General features: G+C 28.9%; 1 protein-coding gene across 13 annotated transcripts in view; it reads right to left on the bottom strand.

The window, feature by feature from the left end:
• LOC142332600 (AP-3 complex subunit delta-like) overlaps window positions 1-19631 on the bottom strand; it is a 90948-nt gene that overhangs the window by 40474 nt on the left and 30843 nt on the right. For 9 of the 13 annotated variants that reach the window (XR_012758341.1, XR_012758344.1, XR_012758348.1 and 6 more), the window contains one exon: window positions 10749-10803. The exons of 2 other annotated variants lie outside the window; for them this stretch is intronic. Coding sequence is in view for 4 of the 11 variants with exons in the window: in XM_075379128.1 (XP_075235243.1) it covers window positions 10749-10803 (55 nt within the window). In the remaining 7 variants the exon portion in view is untranslated. Of the gene's footprint in view, window positions 1-8228; window positions 8526-10748; window positions 10804-18530; window positions 18557-19631 lie in introns of those variants that run through there. 2 more of the 13 variants (XR_012758349.1, XR_012758347.1) reach the window with 2 other exon arrangements.

Raw genomic sequence — 19631 nt, forward strand, 5'->3', positions numbered from 1 at the left:
TAGCAATATTAAACGAGACAAGAGAGCGATAACACATTCAATCAGTTTTTTCTTTCAAGAAAGGTTTTTTTTTTAAAAAAGGCCAAAATAAAAAATAATACTATTCATAAATTCTTTAAATTTCGACTTTGTGAAATTCGGTTGATTCAGAAACTTTTTCAAATTGTTATTTGGCGGAGATTATTTATTAGTTTTTTATAAGCGTTCATCAATTTAAAAAAAAAAAAAAAAATATTTTTATCTGTAATATAAGCAGTATTAAAAATAAAAATGTCCGTATAGACCGTTCTCAAGAAACGTAAAAGTGAAGCGAGTGTTCCGATTAAAATAAAAAGAATATCGCTCAAGGTAGTCGGTTAACTTCTACTAAACTTTAAGGAAGTCAGAAAATATTTCTTATAGCTTTTAAACAATTTGCCTTTTAACTTTCCACAAAAAAATACTTCAATACCGGAGAAAACAGTCAAAATGAGACTCTTATAAATATTTTAAACGAATGATGTACAAAAAAAGCATATATAAAAGAGAAAAACCCCACTTACGAAACCTAGAATCGTTAATCGCCCCGGTATATCACAAAGCCCGCGCTATTTAAAACAATAAATTTATTTCGGAGCAAAAATAATTCAAACTTCAAAAAACTCCTAACTTAGACGTAAATAAAATTACTTTTAACGTAAGTAGAAAATACGTAGTTTGTTTATGTTGAAATAAAAATCACGGTTCAAGGAGTTTAATTTAATTAACTAGCTGTAATAACCGAAGGATATTTACGTTTTTAAAAAGTAAATATTTAAAATATAAATAAAATTAATATAACTAATGAATTCCCCAAAAATTCCGATTAAGAAAATTATAACCTAAAAAACATACGGACAAAAACGTTTTAAAAGAGTAAGAATGATTTTTACGATCGGTGGGATTTTATTATGTTAATAAAAGTTTTTCGTGGAGTGCATGTTCAGGTAAAAAAGATACACCAAAGTCGCAAATTTTCTCATCTATTAGACGCACAGGAATGAAAAATTGTAACCGCAAAAAGGAGGCTTCTAGAAAACTATTATTCTTGATCGACAAAATATTTTAGGTTAAAACCACAAAATCAAACTATACGGACGATTCCCTCGATATATTATGTAATTAGGACGAATCTGAGGTCATACTCGGCTTTAATTTCTTTGTCGTATAGTATCCGCATTTGAAATTACTTTTTACGGGTGAAGACAATCCTTTATATGCCCGCTTGCAAATAAATTAAATATTAATAGAATTTTTTTGTTACTATTATTAAATAATTCGATTTAAAGTAATTTAATTTTAGACTGAATTAATTAAAAATTTTTTTTATTATTTTCATGGTCTTCGAAACAACTAAATAATTAACCCCGATTAATTTGTACTCATATTAATACAGTAAAATAAGCTTCAACACGATCGCCCCCTGCCCCTCTAGCAAATCTATAAAAATGATTATTCTACTGAATAATCGTCAAAATTTTTCCGTCAAATCTGATACAGAAAGAAGTATAACAAATAATTTGATTTTATCAAATATTATTAGTTTTACGCTCTTCTACACGCTTTTGTTTCTGCGCTAATCTTTTCATGTCAGAGTTCTTCTTACAGTTTCTAGATCTACCTTGGCATATTAACTACATCTAATGCGTTTACGGAAATACGCAATAGAAACTAATCGATAGCCTGCCTACCACGACTGTTCGAAGACTAATACGCTAAATTTTCAAACTGCATGAAATAAGCGTGTCAAGTGTAGGGTAAATTGTTCTACAACCGAAGAAAAAAATTGAGATTTTTTGCTGGTTTTTTTCTCAGTCGATAATAAATACAAAAATCGAAAGCTTGTGAATGGTGGATGGTAGTGAAGAATGGAAAACATTTTAGCATATTCCGGCGGCTAATAAATATATATATATGTTTGTATATTATTGAAAAATGGAACAAACTAAAGCTAGAAAGAAATGGCCTATTTGAATTCGATTTAAATTGCGATAAAAAAAATTCTAAAGGTTTACGCACGTATGGACTGAAAAAATATTTTTAAGTTAATTACTTTAACAACGAACTATTATTTAATTTCTTTACATAAAACTTAATTCTTTACAAATATCGCGCGCGCGCAACACACACGTAATCTCATTCGATAGATTTAATAATTTTTTCTGAATGTTTACTTTCCCCTTATATTTATGACCGTTATTACGAAAAATACATTGACGTTGCGTAATTTCTTTGTAATAAGAATTTAAGATATAAATCCACACGGATATGTTATAAATTAATAAATGAAATAAAAGGTTTTCTTTTATTTAATATTAAAAAAATACATTTTGACACATTAGGTCATCGTAAATAATTTATGGCTAACAACTACGCGTTTTTGATTTGTTTTTTTTTTGCTTCATCTGAAAACAAACTATCATTCTTTTGATTATATTTTAAACTAACTTTACCCATCGTACGTATATGTTATAAGGAGATGTAAGTGTTTACTTGCAGTTCTGTGAATAAACAACGGTAAACCAAATACTTGACAAGTATTCTCTTTACTTGTAAAATAGGGAAGTGAATAACCTTTACTTATCAAGCGTTTACTTGTAACTATACGCAATTACTGATTCCGGTCAGACTTTACTTAAAACGAGTGAATAAAATCCTAAGTTCGGAAGAGTATTCAAGTATTTACCGGTAGAATTTCAAGGTAGCTATTTAGTAATCTTATCAAACTTTCTAGATTAACTTTTTAGATAGGGAATCTTGGAGAGCTGCATCAAACCAGTCAAATGACTGAAGACAAAAAAAAATCAAACTTTCATTTAATTTTTTATACTTGGTATGGCTGCCTTTGTCAACATTCGTCAACCAAAAACTTACAAAGAAAGGCGAATATTGAGTCCAAGAAGATATGAAGAACTAATTCGTTTTACAAAAGAATCAGTTGAATTTTTGACGAACGCTTTTTTGGAAGAAAGTAATGAAAAGCGAGGAGGTGCTCTGTCATCGCAACAGAAGATGGAAGTTTTGCGGTACTTATCAGACCCTGGATTTCAAAACGGTGTCGGTGATGACTTCGGGATTCACCGTTCTACAGTATGCAAAACTTTCGATTACGTTCTGAATAAAATAAACGAAAAGGCATCTGAGTGGATTCACTTCCCACAGAATGCTCATGAGTTAAATGAAGCCAAGAGAAAATGGAGTTCTCGCTTTAAAATGCCGAGCGTAATAGGTGCTGTGGATTGCACGCACTTAGAAATAAATACGTCACTTTATTTGAGGTCTATAAATATCTTTTCTGACAAATGATATCGGTAAACATGTAACACATAAAGATTCGTAATGAATAAGAGTTTACAGTAAAAATGGATTTTTGTCAATATGAATAGCCTTTTGAGTGGTGGGAATTTTTATAAAACGTAGTTTTCTGAATCTACGTTCACTTATACTAACATATGTTACTAATCTGTGATTTATGACACGGGTTTTTCATCATATTTTGCCCAATTTTCAACCGATTTGCTTGAAAGTATTATTTTTAAAATCAGCAAACTATGTTTCATAACAGAAAACAAAAAATTCGCTAATAAAAAACGCGTTAGAAATGCGCAAAGTAATTCTCCAATTAATCAGATACCAACATATTTTCGCGGATCATTGTGACGGGAAAAGATTAAAACAAATGAAACGTTTGATGTATTGACAAACGTGTCTGAACATGATGATGTACAGGATATTAATCATATAAGTGTTTACTTGATAAGTAAAGAGAATACTGGATAAGTAAAAGCAAAATGGGAAAACTACTGGTAAATACTTGGACAACTACGAATGTTACAAAAGCGTTTACTTATAAGTAAAAGGTTATTCACTTAGTCTCAAGGGTTTACTTTACTTGACCAGTATTTATTTTAAAGTAAAAAGTATAGTTTATTCACTTCACTAAATATCTGTAATCGGTTCAATCGATGATATAATAGGTAATTTCTCCACTATCTTAAGTACTTGTTCTGTTCCATCAAATAATAATAATAATACTGTATTTGCATTTTTTGCATTGACAAATAGCTAAATCAATATAAAGTTGAAAAAATATATATATTTTAGAGAAAAAAAATAAAGAAATGATTACGTAGTTTTTTTTTTAATAATTCAAATGGGAGTGAAAATATCTTTGAAGGAAAATTTTAGATAGAAATGGTATAAATAATATTTATTACAAAGAATACGACCGGTTTAAGTACATTAGCAAAGATATAAAACAGCTGCAAACTAGTGTAATAAAAAAACCCGTTAAAAAAAGAAGTAAAACCGAACTGATCTAAGACAAAGCATTCGACATAAATGCAATAATAAATCATCTCTTATTTGTAGACATAATGACAGCTGTCCAAAAAAATTATCTTTTAAAAAAAAGACGGATTGAAATTCCCTATCTCTTGTACACGTGTAATACGTTTTAATATATATGTATGTATGTGTGTGTGTGTATATATATCTGTGTAGAGAGAAAGGAAGAGTGATTGAGCGAGAAGAAACGATTTATGATGAGTTACTAACAAATCTGTTCACTTCTTTAACCCTCTTGGTTTTTTGTATATGTGCTCTAATTGTGCGCCATTATGTCTCAATACATACACACGTACGCGCAGAGGCAAAGCAAAAAATGTTAAGACTGTAGAACTAAAGGAAAGACCTATTTTAATACTAGATTATCTATACGAATATTGTGTTATAAATGTTCTAGATTAAACATTTACAAATTTTTTGTATTTCCAAGCGTACAACGTCGAAGGGACACGATGGTTTTTAAAATATTAAAAGCGGGTAATTTTTATTAATTTACTATTATTATTTGTAATTAATAATTTTTGTTTTTTGATAATAATTGATATTATTATTATTATTATATGTATTTGGAGCTATATGTAGCTCCACTACATATAGTAGTGGAGCTTTGCTGGTTGAAGCAAAAACTTTCATGAATTGAATTAATGAACTGTGAGTCTTTATTACTGTGTGGGTTGATTTTGAACTAAATGATTTTATTCAATCGAATGAATAATATTACAAAAATAATAAAATTAAACTTACATTATATAAAATAATATTAAATAAATTTAAGAAATTTTGTTTAACAATAATGAGCTTCCCGTGGAGATTGCCTGTGAGGTTGGAGTTGTAAGGTACCTTGTTGCAAGCTAGACTTATCATCACCATCAACTAATAATAAATGGGGTGCTCCTGTAGCGCTGTTTTGGGAGCACCTTCAATGTGCTGTCCACTGTCACAACATATTTAATTTCTAACTTGTTCAGTACAAACAAATAACATACCCTGTACTTTATCAGAGCATATCATATTCCCTAAGCGCTCAAAAAACCTGAATAACACATCATTAAACTATGTCATAGCATATTAAATTTTCTAATTTTTCAGCAAAAATAAATAATACATCCTGAATGTATTACTACTTGCTCAATTCCTTGCCCAAATCCTACTTGCTCGACAAAAAATTAAATACAGCATGCAATACGATAGCTTACAAGATATGCTGCTAAATCAACAAGAAGCTTGATAATGCATCCGTAACTGTGTCAAAGTATATAGCATTTGCTGCCTCATCAATAAAAGTAGTTATTACACCCTGTACTATGTGAGAGCAATATAACATTTTCTCTCGTTCAGTAAAATCATAAATAATATATAAATTATTTATATAACAGTTACCACTTACCGACAATCTTTAATAGTAATGTTCCAGCGCTTTAAGATTATTAATCCATCCTCAGGAACAATGATGTGTTATACTTTATTTACGTCACATATCATTAATTATACTAAATTGAATTTTATAAAACTTTGAATACTTGTTTGATTAATATAATTCAAACATATATTAAACAATAATTTTAATTCTCAGGACGGTAATACTGCTTCATACTAATAAACATAACAATTGAGATCTTCATACTGACATGATGGATAATGTTGACTTTATTTTACCTTTTGACGATCGATTGTTATAATTACATTTTTATAAAATTTAATTTAGTATAATTAATGACATGTAAAGTAAATAATTATAAAGCATAACACATCATTGTTCATGAGGATAGATTAATAATCTGAAAGCGCTGGAACATTACTATTAAAATTTGTCGGGAAGTGGAAACTATTATATAAATAATTTATATATTAATACAAACGGGTCTTGCTTAATAAAATTCATATAAATAACATACTCTGTACTAAACCTAAGTGAGCTTATTACATTTCTAACTTGTTTTGTAAAAATATAAATAATATACTCTGCAATATGTCAGAGAATAAATAGGATGTACTTGCTGCTTGAACTGCAAGATTTGAAAGAATAAATCCTGTAATTTACCAGAGCATACCGTACTTCCTACTTCTTCAAAAAAGTTAAAAGAAAAATTAAATAATATTTAATTTTTCTTTTCACTGTGTCGAAATATAACATGTCGATTACCAAAAAATGTTAGTAATATACTTTGTACGATATCTAACCGCAAGACAATTTTAACTTGTTTAATAAAACCCTACATAATAACCCTGCACTGTGAAAAACTAACCGATTTACCAACGACAAAGAAAACAGAACTCAAACTCAAAGTAAGTAACTTTCAGAACCACTCAGGCTAAAATCAGAATTCAATTACTAAGCGAATTTACAAGCAAATTGGTCTTCAAATTTCTTATGAAAAAAAAACTAATTAATTTTCCAAAGAAAAAGAAAAAATAACTAAATTCCTTAAAATTTCTGACATCAACGAAGTAAGTAGAGTACAAAAATGTAAATATTTGAGAGAAATCATAACATCAAATATAATTGAAAAATGTGTGGGATGAGGAATACAGTACAAAAAATCGAAACTGCCTATCATCTCATAAAGAAAGTTTATCATAAAAATTCCCTGTTATATAACTCCAAATTGAGGCGCTAAAAAACTGCAGTTCTACCAGAAGCACTGTATGGGGCAGAATGTATGCATTTTTTTTAGAACAAAAAATAGCAAAAGTAGAAATAAAAATCTTAAGAAAACTCAGGGACAAAAATATGTAAATGAAATTTATAAATTGAAAAGTAATATAGAAATTTACAAATGTACAGTAAAATTTAAGGTTCTTAATCTGAGAAAGAAGATTTTGGTTTTATGGTCATTTATACAGAATGAAAACCAAAGATTAGACAAAAATGTATATAAAAGTATGAAGTAATAAAATCATTTATAACTGAAATTATGGCATTTTTTTCCTGGCAACTCTCCATTGGTCTTATTGCTCTGGTTTAGTACTTTTTTTTCATTTAAGAACCATTCTTCTTACGATAAAGAAATTAATTGTAAATTTTCAGAATAATTCTGATAAAATACTATGCGATGTAAATTTTAAACTAAATTCATATAAAAGTTATGAATGCAATCGTTTCCTAAAGTATATTTTATTTCAGCAGCCATAAAAATAAACAGACTCAAATGTTCAAGTATTTGTAATTTTCAAGTATAATCAAATTGAAGTATTTTTCAATATATTTTTGTGCCAGAAAATATTTTTGTATCATTATTAATATTTTCATTTACATTCATATGAAAATCCAATTTTAGTTCCTATAAAATAGTATAGTAGAGACAAACAACTGCATTCTGTGCTTCATTAAAACAGCTTTTAAAAAGTAGGCTAAACATGCCTAGACAAATTTTTTCTTGTCAATTTCAAATACTCAGATTTGCTATTCAGTACCCGCTATATATGTATTGTTACAAAACTTAAAATCAAAACAATTCTCATAGGGTCATTTAAAAGAATAAAGTATTTTGTTTTTTAGTTCTCAAAACTCATTGCAGTTCCTATATAAAATTTAATTTTATAAAAATAACGCCGCCATATTGGTTAATCAAGCTAATGTAAAATGCATTACTTTTTTACTAAATAAAATGTATGTCCGAAAATAATTATTAAATAAAATTAAATGTTAGAATAGACCTTAATAAAATATAAAAATCATTCTACATATCAATAACTCTAACAAAATATAACAGTTTAAGATTCCTGATAATAAGCTTTATAAAATCATCCGATTACATTTTCAACTCGTTTAAATTTAGTTAAAGTATTATTAGCTTAAAAAAAATTACCAAATCTGTTTCATATATATATATATATATAAGAGTAATAAAGTTATTACTTACTTTAAATAACCTCCTAAATTGTGTTCAACAGTTATTTTTCTAGAATATTCTATAAAAAAAGTTCATCATTATAAACCCACGTACATACACCAAAACGTTAACGACGAAAGTGAAATTGAGATGGGATGGCATCATAAATACTTTAAAAGAAATTATTCATAATTTTACATATAAGAAATTTAATAATAATTAAAAAAATTATATAGCTTGAAACACACACTTTTTGCCACTGTTTGTTCAAAAAATATTTATGATAATTAATAAATAAACAGAATAAAATTGTCTCTAAATCTTATTAAGAGATTGAAAAATTTATATACATTTTTAATTATGATGCGTTTACAACAAATTATTCCTCGAATTAAGATTATTTTAAGTCAGCTAAAAATTATTGATATCAAACAAAAACAAGATCGATAAGTAATAATGTATTAGTTGTCAGCTAAAAATATCGTTGAATTCAGCTTGGGCATAATTATAACAATTATTTACTAGCACAGTAAAAGTAAGAACGTGTAAAATTTTTGATTTATTAATCATGAGGTTTAATAAACTTTTTAATTTCACTCATTAAATTGCCGTTCAATAAGTCTTAATAAAAACAAACTTGGTTTTGTTTTTCTAGATTAAAAAATTTAATCACTATCTTCCGTACAACTTAATCTTGAATTCTTAATAATATTTAAAAATGCATTCACAAAATATACAAATTTTTATAGTTAATTTTTCTTAAAGAGAGTGTGTGTGTGTTAAACTTTTAAAACTGTGTAATAAAAAGTCCTATTCTATACCGTAGCAGAATTGCAACAGTAAAACGGTTAAAAGTTAAACCTTCAACACGCAGCCAATCGTCTAGTCTTCCCTCTCCATGTCTAACCGCTGCATGCACGTATATCTTATATAACGTACTTTTTGCCCTTGAAAATTAACTAGAGCATTTTTTTGTTTCAGTCTGTTATGACTTACTTATTTCAACTACTTTTTAAAATTTGAAAACCGAAATTTTTTGCGATCACAATACTTTCTTTACTTCGTATAAGAAAGTAAAAATTCTCAGTATAAATATGACTAAAACAACAGTACAAAATATTAGATACCGATATAATCAGTTTTGAAACTGTACAATTTTTTTTTATATTTCAAATTAGTTAGATAACCTTACTTGTCAATTTATCTTATCCATGAAACTGTACGACTCTGCATTTGTCATTCTTTAATATCAGACCAACTTTAAAGCACAACTTGAAGTACAAGATTACAGTTCATCGTTAGCTTAAACGAATACCTTTATAAAATTAACAAAAAATTGTGAATATTTCTCTCTTAACTCAATGACAGAAATTTTTATCACAAATTCATTATGAAAATTTACCGATCAATTTTTTTTTGCAATGCGTTCCAGTACATCGATCGGTCTAAAAATCGATTTTCTCCAATTACTAATAGGAAAGTAGTTAAAAAGAAAATGTTAACAAAAAAAAGGATTTTTATAATTACATGTTTAATGAATATGTTCAATGATCTTGCTTTCCCCCTTATGCAATCACGATGGCATTTACTACAAAATTACACATTTTTCCCCTAAAACTTTTGTCCGATTTATGAAATCAAATAAATGAGTTTTCAATCGACTGTGAGTGGTAATTCAGGATGTTTGGATCTGAAGAAAATTCAAATTCGTCTCTGAAGATTACCTGACCAAAAATCATACGAATGCGGTTACCGTTCCAAGTTGTTTCTCGACATCCTAAACATTCAAAAAATTTTTGATCGATGTCGTCTGTAATTTTTAAGATCGTAGCGAGTAATATTTGAAAGACACACGACTATTTCTCATGAATTGTCATCGAAATGAATTGTCAAAAATATAAACCGAAATAAAAAATATGAAATTTGCGTTATACTTTTAAAAGAGAAAAAAAATTATGGATAAAATACGAAACGTTTGAATAATTTAAATAAATTCTTGCACAACTGAAAGGACCTGTCACGTTACCCCAAGTGCCAGAAAATAATTAATTATAATGTATATTCATTATTTAACTATAATATTTTGATTTTTACGTGTCAATTTTGGGATGTACCGTTCTTATTTTACGAGTTTATTTGCTTCTATTTAAATTTTACACGTAAATAATGTTATTTATTTGTGTAAGCATCGTGACAATTCAGTTGTACACTAACGTCTACATTTCACGACAAAGAAAGTCACTGGCAGATCTCTGTTCTTCCTTCTACCAGAAAAACTAATCGTATTAATCGTAAGGGTTTAAGCGAGTGCACGACAGGTTTCAGCGTTTGTCAACCGATGCTTTGTCGGCACCCTACAGAAGAACATGATGGCAGACGGGATTACAGACATTGCTGGCCGTTACCGTTTACTCTTTGTCGAATTAATCTGCAAAACATTTTCAACAGTTGGAAGGCAATTTTTAAACGGTTCTAGTGTGTATTTTGTTTCGTTTTTTGTTAGTATTATCATAACATAAAATCAATGCAAAATATAAATTAAAAACTTACTTGCAACGCGATCGAGTGAGGTACGTGCTATTTCATTCTCTGCTCTGAGCATACTCTACGACAGAAAAAGAAAATTATAACAGATCTAATAGTAACATGTTTTGTTTTTTTTTGTATTTGTTCGTACAAGAGTTATGTATATAAGATATATGTACTGTAAAGTAAAACTCTTTTTATAATTACACTGCCGCTTGTGCTAAACAAAAAAGAAATTTCAGTTAAAAGTGACAGTAGTCAAAACAAAAAACAGACGCTATTAAATGTAATGATTTCAACAGTGGTCACTTGTACGTGACTACTGTTCATACTTGTTTGATACTAGCAGACCCGGCAATGCTTATGTATATATATATATATATATAGAGAGAGAGAGAGAGAGACATTTACTTTAACCACCTACGTCGATATTATAAAATTAATATTTACAGAGGTCGAGAAAAGTTTTAAATAAATCGGTAATAAAATTTAAACATTTATATTTCTCTAAAGTAAACAGTTTTAAACGGTTCATACAAAATAGAAAACAATCATTTTACCAGTTCATGGACATTTACTTTGTAAATCGCTGAATATTTTCAAATAAATTTACTTTTGTTAGTTATTTTAATTAAAGGATCCTTTATACTAGTATTATTGGAATAAAATTTTGTTCAAACAAAATGAAATGAAGTATTTATTTTTTTTACATTGGTGCTATAGCACCACATTTCAAAAGTTTTACATATTCATTTTTTTACCCTTTAATGCTGTATTTCATTTTATAAATAAGTTTATAACGTTTTATCATATTAAAAACTGATCGATCAGTCGATATAATTGTTAGCATGTTGGCTGCTAAATATACCGGTCTCGGGTTTGATTCTGGGCAAAAATTTCACTTTTTTTAATAACTCATTAATTTCATCGACCATATTCTTCGCTCGTTAAATACACGTGTAGGGTATTACGAGGTCAAATTGTAAATAAAACTGGAAAATGTTATCTTATTATGTAAAATTAGAATCTTTTTTTTTTTGTAAATTACTTTACAAAACGGATAAACTTTATCGTAATATTTTTATTTAATTTATTAAAATTTAAGGTGATTAATTATTATTTTAAATAAAATGTAATAAATATAAAATAATCGAAAAATCTTGATTTAATTTAATTATATCGAACCTCTATATAAGAAATGTCTTTATAAGAAAACGTCTATATTAACGTGTTACTCGCACAGCAATACTCATACATACGCACACACACATGTACACATGTTTACGGTTGTATTTGGATTGTACAACGCTTGTTCAGTACTGTCTGACGGTAGCCAATCAGAGGGAAGGAAGCCACCTGCGTTTGTTAAAACCCCCGTCCCTCCCTCACACCATCGTGGCATTAGTTAGACTGACAGAAGTTTTTACTTATGCCTCATCCCAAAAAAATTAAATAAAAAAAGATTTACCTCTAAAATTCCTATTAGCTAAAGTCCTCTGTCATCGTATAAAATTTATTTATCATTAAACATTTCGCTTTAATCAACTGATTTTTTTTTTAAATCTACCACAAATGAAGTATTACAATAAATAAAAATACCTTCAAAACTAGAATGATCTAATATACCGTTGATACAGATGGGGTTGATGAAGCTTTCTATTATTTAATCAAATCTAATGTTCAATCTTGTGTAATGTCTTTATCAGTAATGCAAGATTTCGCACGCACACACACACCGCGCGCAAATGAAATCTGTTACTCCATAATTACAATTTTTACTTTTTAATTTTTATTAAAATACCGGTAGACTCGGTAATGCTTCGCTATTGCTATATATATATATATATATATATATATATATATATATATAGAGAGAGAGAGAGAGAGAGAGAGAGATTTTTACAATTATAAAACATATATTACAAAAATATAGTATATATCCCCAACGACAAATGTTTTCCAGCGATTCATCTCAACGCTACCACCAAAAATTTTAATAAATAATAATTACGTCTAAAATTTTTTTTCTCTATTTTCTTTTTATATGATAGATTTTAATCATTATGTAATTATTTCAACGAATATTACGCTACTGGCCTTTTTCATCTATAATACTAACCGGTCACTACACCGAATACTTCCCGTCTAGCCCTACTGCGTTCATTATCCTTCTTGTGGTAAATAACAATCAAAGTATCTTCAATTTTTAAAAACGTCACTGTATTGTAATCTCTGCAGAGCAACAGTTTTGTCAGTACAGGATTCGAAACTTTTTAATAATTTGAAGTATACGGGTTTCAAAAAAGTCTGTTTCCGTCTTAAAAATAGTAGTTACCTGTCCTCCGTACGGGTAAAAAAATATTTCCTAATATTTGAGATATTTCCATGCGAGAAACTTGCAAACTTATGGACGGAAGGGCAAGAAATGAAAGGGACCTAATCCGGTTGTTACCGTAAGTTAGTTAATCCGCCACAATTTTGAAACGGTGAAACAATTCGTGATGGCAGTAATCATATGGTCCTTCCAGGTTATGTAACATTTCAGAAAAGTCGGTTTAGAAGTTTTTTGCGTGAAAAACAGATTCTCAGAAACTACTACATTTTTATATACGGTATAATAGATTTTAAGTTAACTTTGTTTTGTTCTTTTAGAACGATCACTTTACACTTTTTTAAATTTTAAAACTTTTTAGAACAGCATTAATTTACATAGAGAGCGATTCAATAAGGGGGGGAGGGAGACGGGTTAGGAATCGATTCTAGATCTTGAAATAAAGAAAGAACTTCAAATACCAACATATGTCCGAAAACGCTTGTTTGTCGAGTTACGGTTAGCGTGGGTTTCGTTCGGATTTCAGTTCCCCGGTGAAATGAGGTCATGTTGAAATTTTTAGGGGGTCATAGGAGGAGTAAACTTTATGGGTTCTTAAAACTCGTTCTTAAAACTATAAAAAAAAACTCGTTTTTTTTTAGGTTTGAAGTACAATAACTTTGTTAAATGACTGATAAATGCGTAAATTTTATTGATGTACCGTGTAGAGAATTTAAGTTTATTGATGAAACGAAGTCTATGAAAAACAAAAAAAAAATATCAACTTTTATTATTAAAAACAAAACAGAACAAAGTGAATGAATTTATGAAAATTAAAAACAACTTCTTAGTGTAATAAATTTAGACCGCAAACAACAAATTGATTTGTAGAATTTAATAATCTTCGTGAGAGTAGTACACTTCGCAGCACTCGTGTTTCATCTGAACGCCGACCGTTACAAGTTGATGAAAAAAAAAATTCTTCTAGTTCTAAAACGAGCACGCGAATAATTTTTACGCCACTCAACGTTCTACAAAGTACAGTACGGAATACATTACACGCTCAAGGACTGAATCCCTGTCACGTCCAGAAAATACAACACCTCCAGCTTGGGTAACCGTGCCGGACGAGTTTTTTCAGCGGGTTAACATAATTACCTTTAAATCTCGTTTGTACTATTTTCGGACGAAGATACGTGTATCCGTAACGGCGTAAACAACACGTGAAATTCACGTCGGTGGTGTGAAGAAACCCACATTCTGTAGTCAGATCAAATTTTCGGTGATAGTTTGATGCGGCACGATCGACAAACAATTAGGCCCTTTCTTACTAGAACGTGTCACGGGAAGAGATTATCTGAAATTTTTAAACGATGTATTTTTTTGCTTAAAAATTTGTCATCGGCGAAACAAATCTAAATGTACTATCGACTTGATGGAGTACAAACCCGTTTCTCGAATAAAGTAAGACGGTTTTCAGATGAAAAATTTACCGGTAAATGGACTGGACGTAGAGGGTTGGTAAATTGTCCGACTACATCGGTGAACCTTAAACCCCTTAGATTATTGTTTACGGGAACGGATGAAATGAGAGGTGTACAAGAAAAACGTAGACGCACGTAACGAACTGATCGCTTGCATTCTCAGTGCTGCTGCCCTCATCAAGGATACTAGTTGAAAAGTGCATCGATGTCAACGGTGGAATTTTCCAACATTTATTTTAAATTTAAAAAATATAAACCACAGAGTATTTTTTATTTAAAGTAAATTAAAATTATTATTTTAATTTTTCAAAGGTTAAACGCGTATTTTACTAAAAAAAAAAGAAAACTGTTGTTTTTATTTTTACTAATCCTTAAAGTTTTTTTTTCCATAGAGTATATTACAACGATTTTCTCAGAATTAAACTCTACAAGTTTGTTTAACAAAGTTATTCTACTTCAAACCTAAAAAAACGAGTTTTTCGTCACTGAACTTTTCTGTTCTACTCTGGATATCGTGAAAATAAGGGATGATAGTACTGTTTTTTTTTATCCAATTTTTCAGGTCAAAAAACATAAAAACGATCAATTTTACCCCTTATATAACGCCTTAAAAATTTCAGTATGACTTATTTCACAGGGGAACTGAAATCCGAGCGAAATCTACGCTAGCCGTAACTTTACAAAGAAGCGTTTTCGAACATATGTTTGTATGTGAACTTGTTCCTTTATTTCAAGTTCTAGAATCGGTTCCCAAATTATTTCCCTTTCCCTCAAAATCACCCTGTATTTACGATAAATAAAATAGAACTGATAGTTACCGTTTATTTAACGTTCCATTTCGGACAAAACTCAAATCAGGTGACTTTTTATTAATACAAAAGTGCACATTAAAACAATCGCACGCGCGCGCATAGAAATTTGATATCGCATATCACTAAATATTTAAAATTAAATAAGTAAAACGAATGAAAATTGCAACAACGGGAAAAGAACTGCTCCCCCTGTTACACTGAAAGTCGTGGGTTGAATTGCCGCCTAGTTATGGTAAACGTATAACAAAACAATCAAAACGTAATTAATAGCTGAACCGACTTAAAAGTGAAAAATAAAATTAATTACTCGATTTCCGTAGCTGAGCGGTACCGTCTCGGCCTTTCATTCAGAGTACCGGGTTCTAATCCCGGCCAGATACGGTATTTTTCATACGCTACAAATTTCCATTTTCACGTTCCCGCTTTAGAAGTTTCTTTGTAAGATTTTGCGGTGAATTATTTCATCGATCGAAAAAATAAATAAATAAACGAACAATAAACATTGTATAGATGGTAACAGTGGCGGATTGAGTCATCACGGACGGCTATCAGGAAGTTGTTATTACGTCTAATGTTTGACACAGCAGAACTGAGGTTCAAATTCAGTAAGTCTATTAGTAGACAATAGTGAACCGTCTCTTTGTAATAGCGAAACCAAACGATCTGCTACTATGTACCTCATATTAAAGCGCAAAACAAAAAATCCAAATTTTGAACCAGCATGCTGATTCAAAACGTTTTTCTTTTTCTTTTACTTTTTTTTTGAAAAGCAACTAACAATGGAATAAAATGATTTTTTTTCACACGTTCATAAGTACGAAATTTACTTACCCCCCCCCCTCAAAACACTTTATCTTTTCTTTTTTGGGATTCCTCAGACATAAAACTTCGAGAAATTAAAAAAAACCATACCCCATTTTTGACTGATAACCATACTTTTCCTTCTTGCAGTATACCTTTAGATCTATGCCAGGAAAATAGAATGAAAAATATTTTCGATCGGTTTATATATATATTGTGTATTTTTACATTAAAAATAGTTTCTTACTTAATACACGTTTTAATTTTAGTTCATTTTTACTTCCTTGTACGAAGTAAGAAATTATTGTGATCGCGAAAAATTTCGATATTCAGATTTCAACTGAAATATCCATTTTGACCATCCCTCAATCCAATTTGACTACTTTCGTCGTGACGTCTGTACGTACGTATGTACTTAAGTATTTAGCATAAGTCAAAAACGATTAGCCGTAGGACGTTAAAATTTTGTGTTTAGGACTGTTGTAACATCTCGTTGTGCACCTCCCCTTTTGATTGCAATCCACTGAACCAAAAGTGTCCAAAAAAGCCCAAAATCTTGTTTCTAACTGCAGTAATTGACATTGAAAGGATTTCAACGATATATCGTAAATGGTATTTATTTTCATTTGTTCCAGTTATAGCCAAATAAAATTTTAATTAATGAAATATTTGAAAGGGGAAAGCACATCGGTTCAAATCTCCTTTTTCATCTACATTTTTTTAACTTTTGTTTTTAATTTAAATATACTGATTTATTAAAAATTATTAACCTTTCATTATAAAAAAATTACGATGAATAATAATTCAATAACAAAAAAAAGAAAAAATATCTACAATTATTAATGAGATAAAATTTTACGTATTTACATTTAAAAAAAAAGTGTAAGTGTAATTTAATAGGCGCACAAAATATCATGTGTTGTCAACATCAGATTCTATGTAGTTAAAAATTAATAATATTTTTACATTAATCATACATTTTTAATTATTTTTTTTTTTAATCATTTAATGGTATTAATTTGTAAATTTATTACAATTTTTATACTCATTCATTAAAACAAGATTAATTTTATCTTGTGGTTATGTTCAGCCCAAATAAAAAAATTGGTTATTTAATGTTTAAAGAGCATTATTGTTTAAAATTTCCTTTTTAATTTCATGGAACAAGGATTATTTATTTGCACTGTGAGTATGAGTGTGTGTTTGTGTGTATGTAATATATATACACTATACAGCACTATTACATACTATACACACGCACTATATACACATATACATACACACAATATATATATATATATATATATATATATATATATATATATATATATATATATATATATATATATATATATATATAACAAGTATTATTGAAATCTGATACCGACTGACTGAAATGTGCTGGGGCTCCATCGTGGTGAAACCACATATTTCCTCTTAATTGGAGAGTTTCCAAAAAAATATGATAATTTTCTCCATTTAAACGATTTGGTAGAATGAAAGAAATTTAGATCCAAAGTACATGCACATTAGAATATTTTACAGGTGATTAAAAATCTGTTAAGAGAATTTGTAAACAAATTATTTTGAATACTGTGTACTTACAAATATATAATTTGTGTAAACTTCTTTTTTAAATTACTGTATAAAAACTCATATTGGATAGCCCACAGAACTGATTAACTCACCACAAATCAGTTGTTTAATAGCCGATTCTCAAAGTCAAAGGTTATGAGGTTCAAAGCCTAGTACAAGTTAGCTACTTTTATATGAAATTGAGTACTAGACAGTAAATGCCAGAATACTTGACGGTTGAAATTCAATTAACCACAGGTCTCGGGAATTGTCAGCCTAAGTCACCTCATTTACATGTCATACGTATCATTGGGTCATGGAGGGTTGCTTATTATTTACTCGTTGAACATATTGTAATGTACACTTTAGGAGAAAAGAGCAAATTATACATTATAATATATTTAAGAATTGCATTATAATAGGAAATGTACGTTACATAGACTACATTTATACTTAAGGTGTAAGTTAAGAAAATACTAAAAGCTTAGTACAAGATTTTTTTTAAAATGAGCAGTTACACTAAAATATTTTACAAGTATTACAGATATAACCAAGATAAAATGTGGATGACAGTATAGGAAAAGTTATTTTATGTACTAATAGTTGTAAGAAACATTTCATCTAGTATTACTAATTGTAATCAACATGTGGATAAATAAAGGTTATTTATATATAAAACACACACACACGCACACACACACACACACACACACACACACACACACACACACACACACACACACACAAATATATATATATATATATAAACTAGGTAATTTGCTGCATTGAACTTTTATCAAAACCCAATTAATTTTGTACATACCTTACACACAAGTTTAGTTTTAATTATTAGTTTTAATTACAAATTAATAGTAATACCACTGTTAAGCATATTCCTGAATAATATTTCACATTGTAATAAATATAATAAAACCAATTTATGATGTTTCAAACGAACGCAAGATTTAATAAAAATGTACATGTTTTAATGCTCTAACAAGCATCTAGAAAGGTTGCTCTTCAAACAGACGTTCGTTAATTTCCGCGTACATTCGTTCAAGCCCGAAGCTGGCTACATACGACATCTGTGTTCATTAACTGCGTCGGAGTTATATATTTGTCGACTACCTTTTTATAAAGTAACAATTATAAAACGGATTTTTTAAGATTACTCTTACAGATAAAATTTATCTTTATTTTTTTTTAATTACTTATTTTTATATTTCATGAATTAATTTACTACGACGTTTTATGGAGAAGCTTATGTATGGGAATATGGAAATGGAATTTAGTAGCGTATAAAAAATGCCATGCCTGACGGGAATTCGAACTCGGAACCTCCGGATAAAAAACCGAGATGCTAACACTCTACCACGGAAATCAACGGGTAAATATATATTTTTAAATTATAAAAATAATTAAAATATTTAACTTAAAGAGGAACGTACTTCAGTATGATGTAAATGCACTTCAAGATACCTTAAATAAAATTTCACGTAAACCCACATACATTCACACAAAAGATTTTATTAACCCTCCCCTTTGAGATTAATGAGTGCGATGTAACACTCGAAAACCGTCTTTATTCCGTTGGTTCACAAACGATAACTTAACTACCTATCATTGTATTTACTAAATTAGTGTCTACTCAAATATTCCTTATTTACAGATGTTTGTTACGTAAGTAAACTAGAAAATCCAAAAATAATACGATTTTAAATTATAATTTTCAATTAATATTAAATAATCAGATGTTTCACGAACATCTATTACATATGTAATACCTATTAAATTAAATTTACACATTTTTAAAAGTATGTAGAATTTTATTTCGCTAATAATTTTTTCATTTTTTTTTTTATTATCATTGAATTATTATGTATTGTAATTTTTTTTAGAATCACTGGTTAATAATTATTAAATC

The sequence above is a fragment of the Lycorma delicatula genome, chromosome 11, assembly GCF_047948215.1.
Source record: "Lycorma delicatula isolate Av1 chromosome 11, ASM4794821v1, whole genome shotgun sequence".
NCBI lineage: Eukaryota > Metazoa > Arthropoda > Insecta > Hemiptera > Fulgoridae > Lycorma > Lycorma delicatula.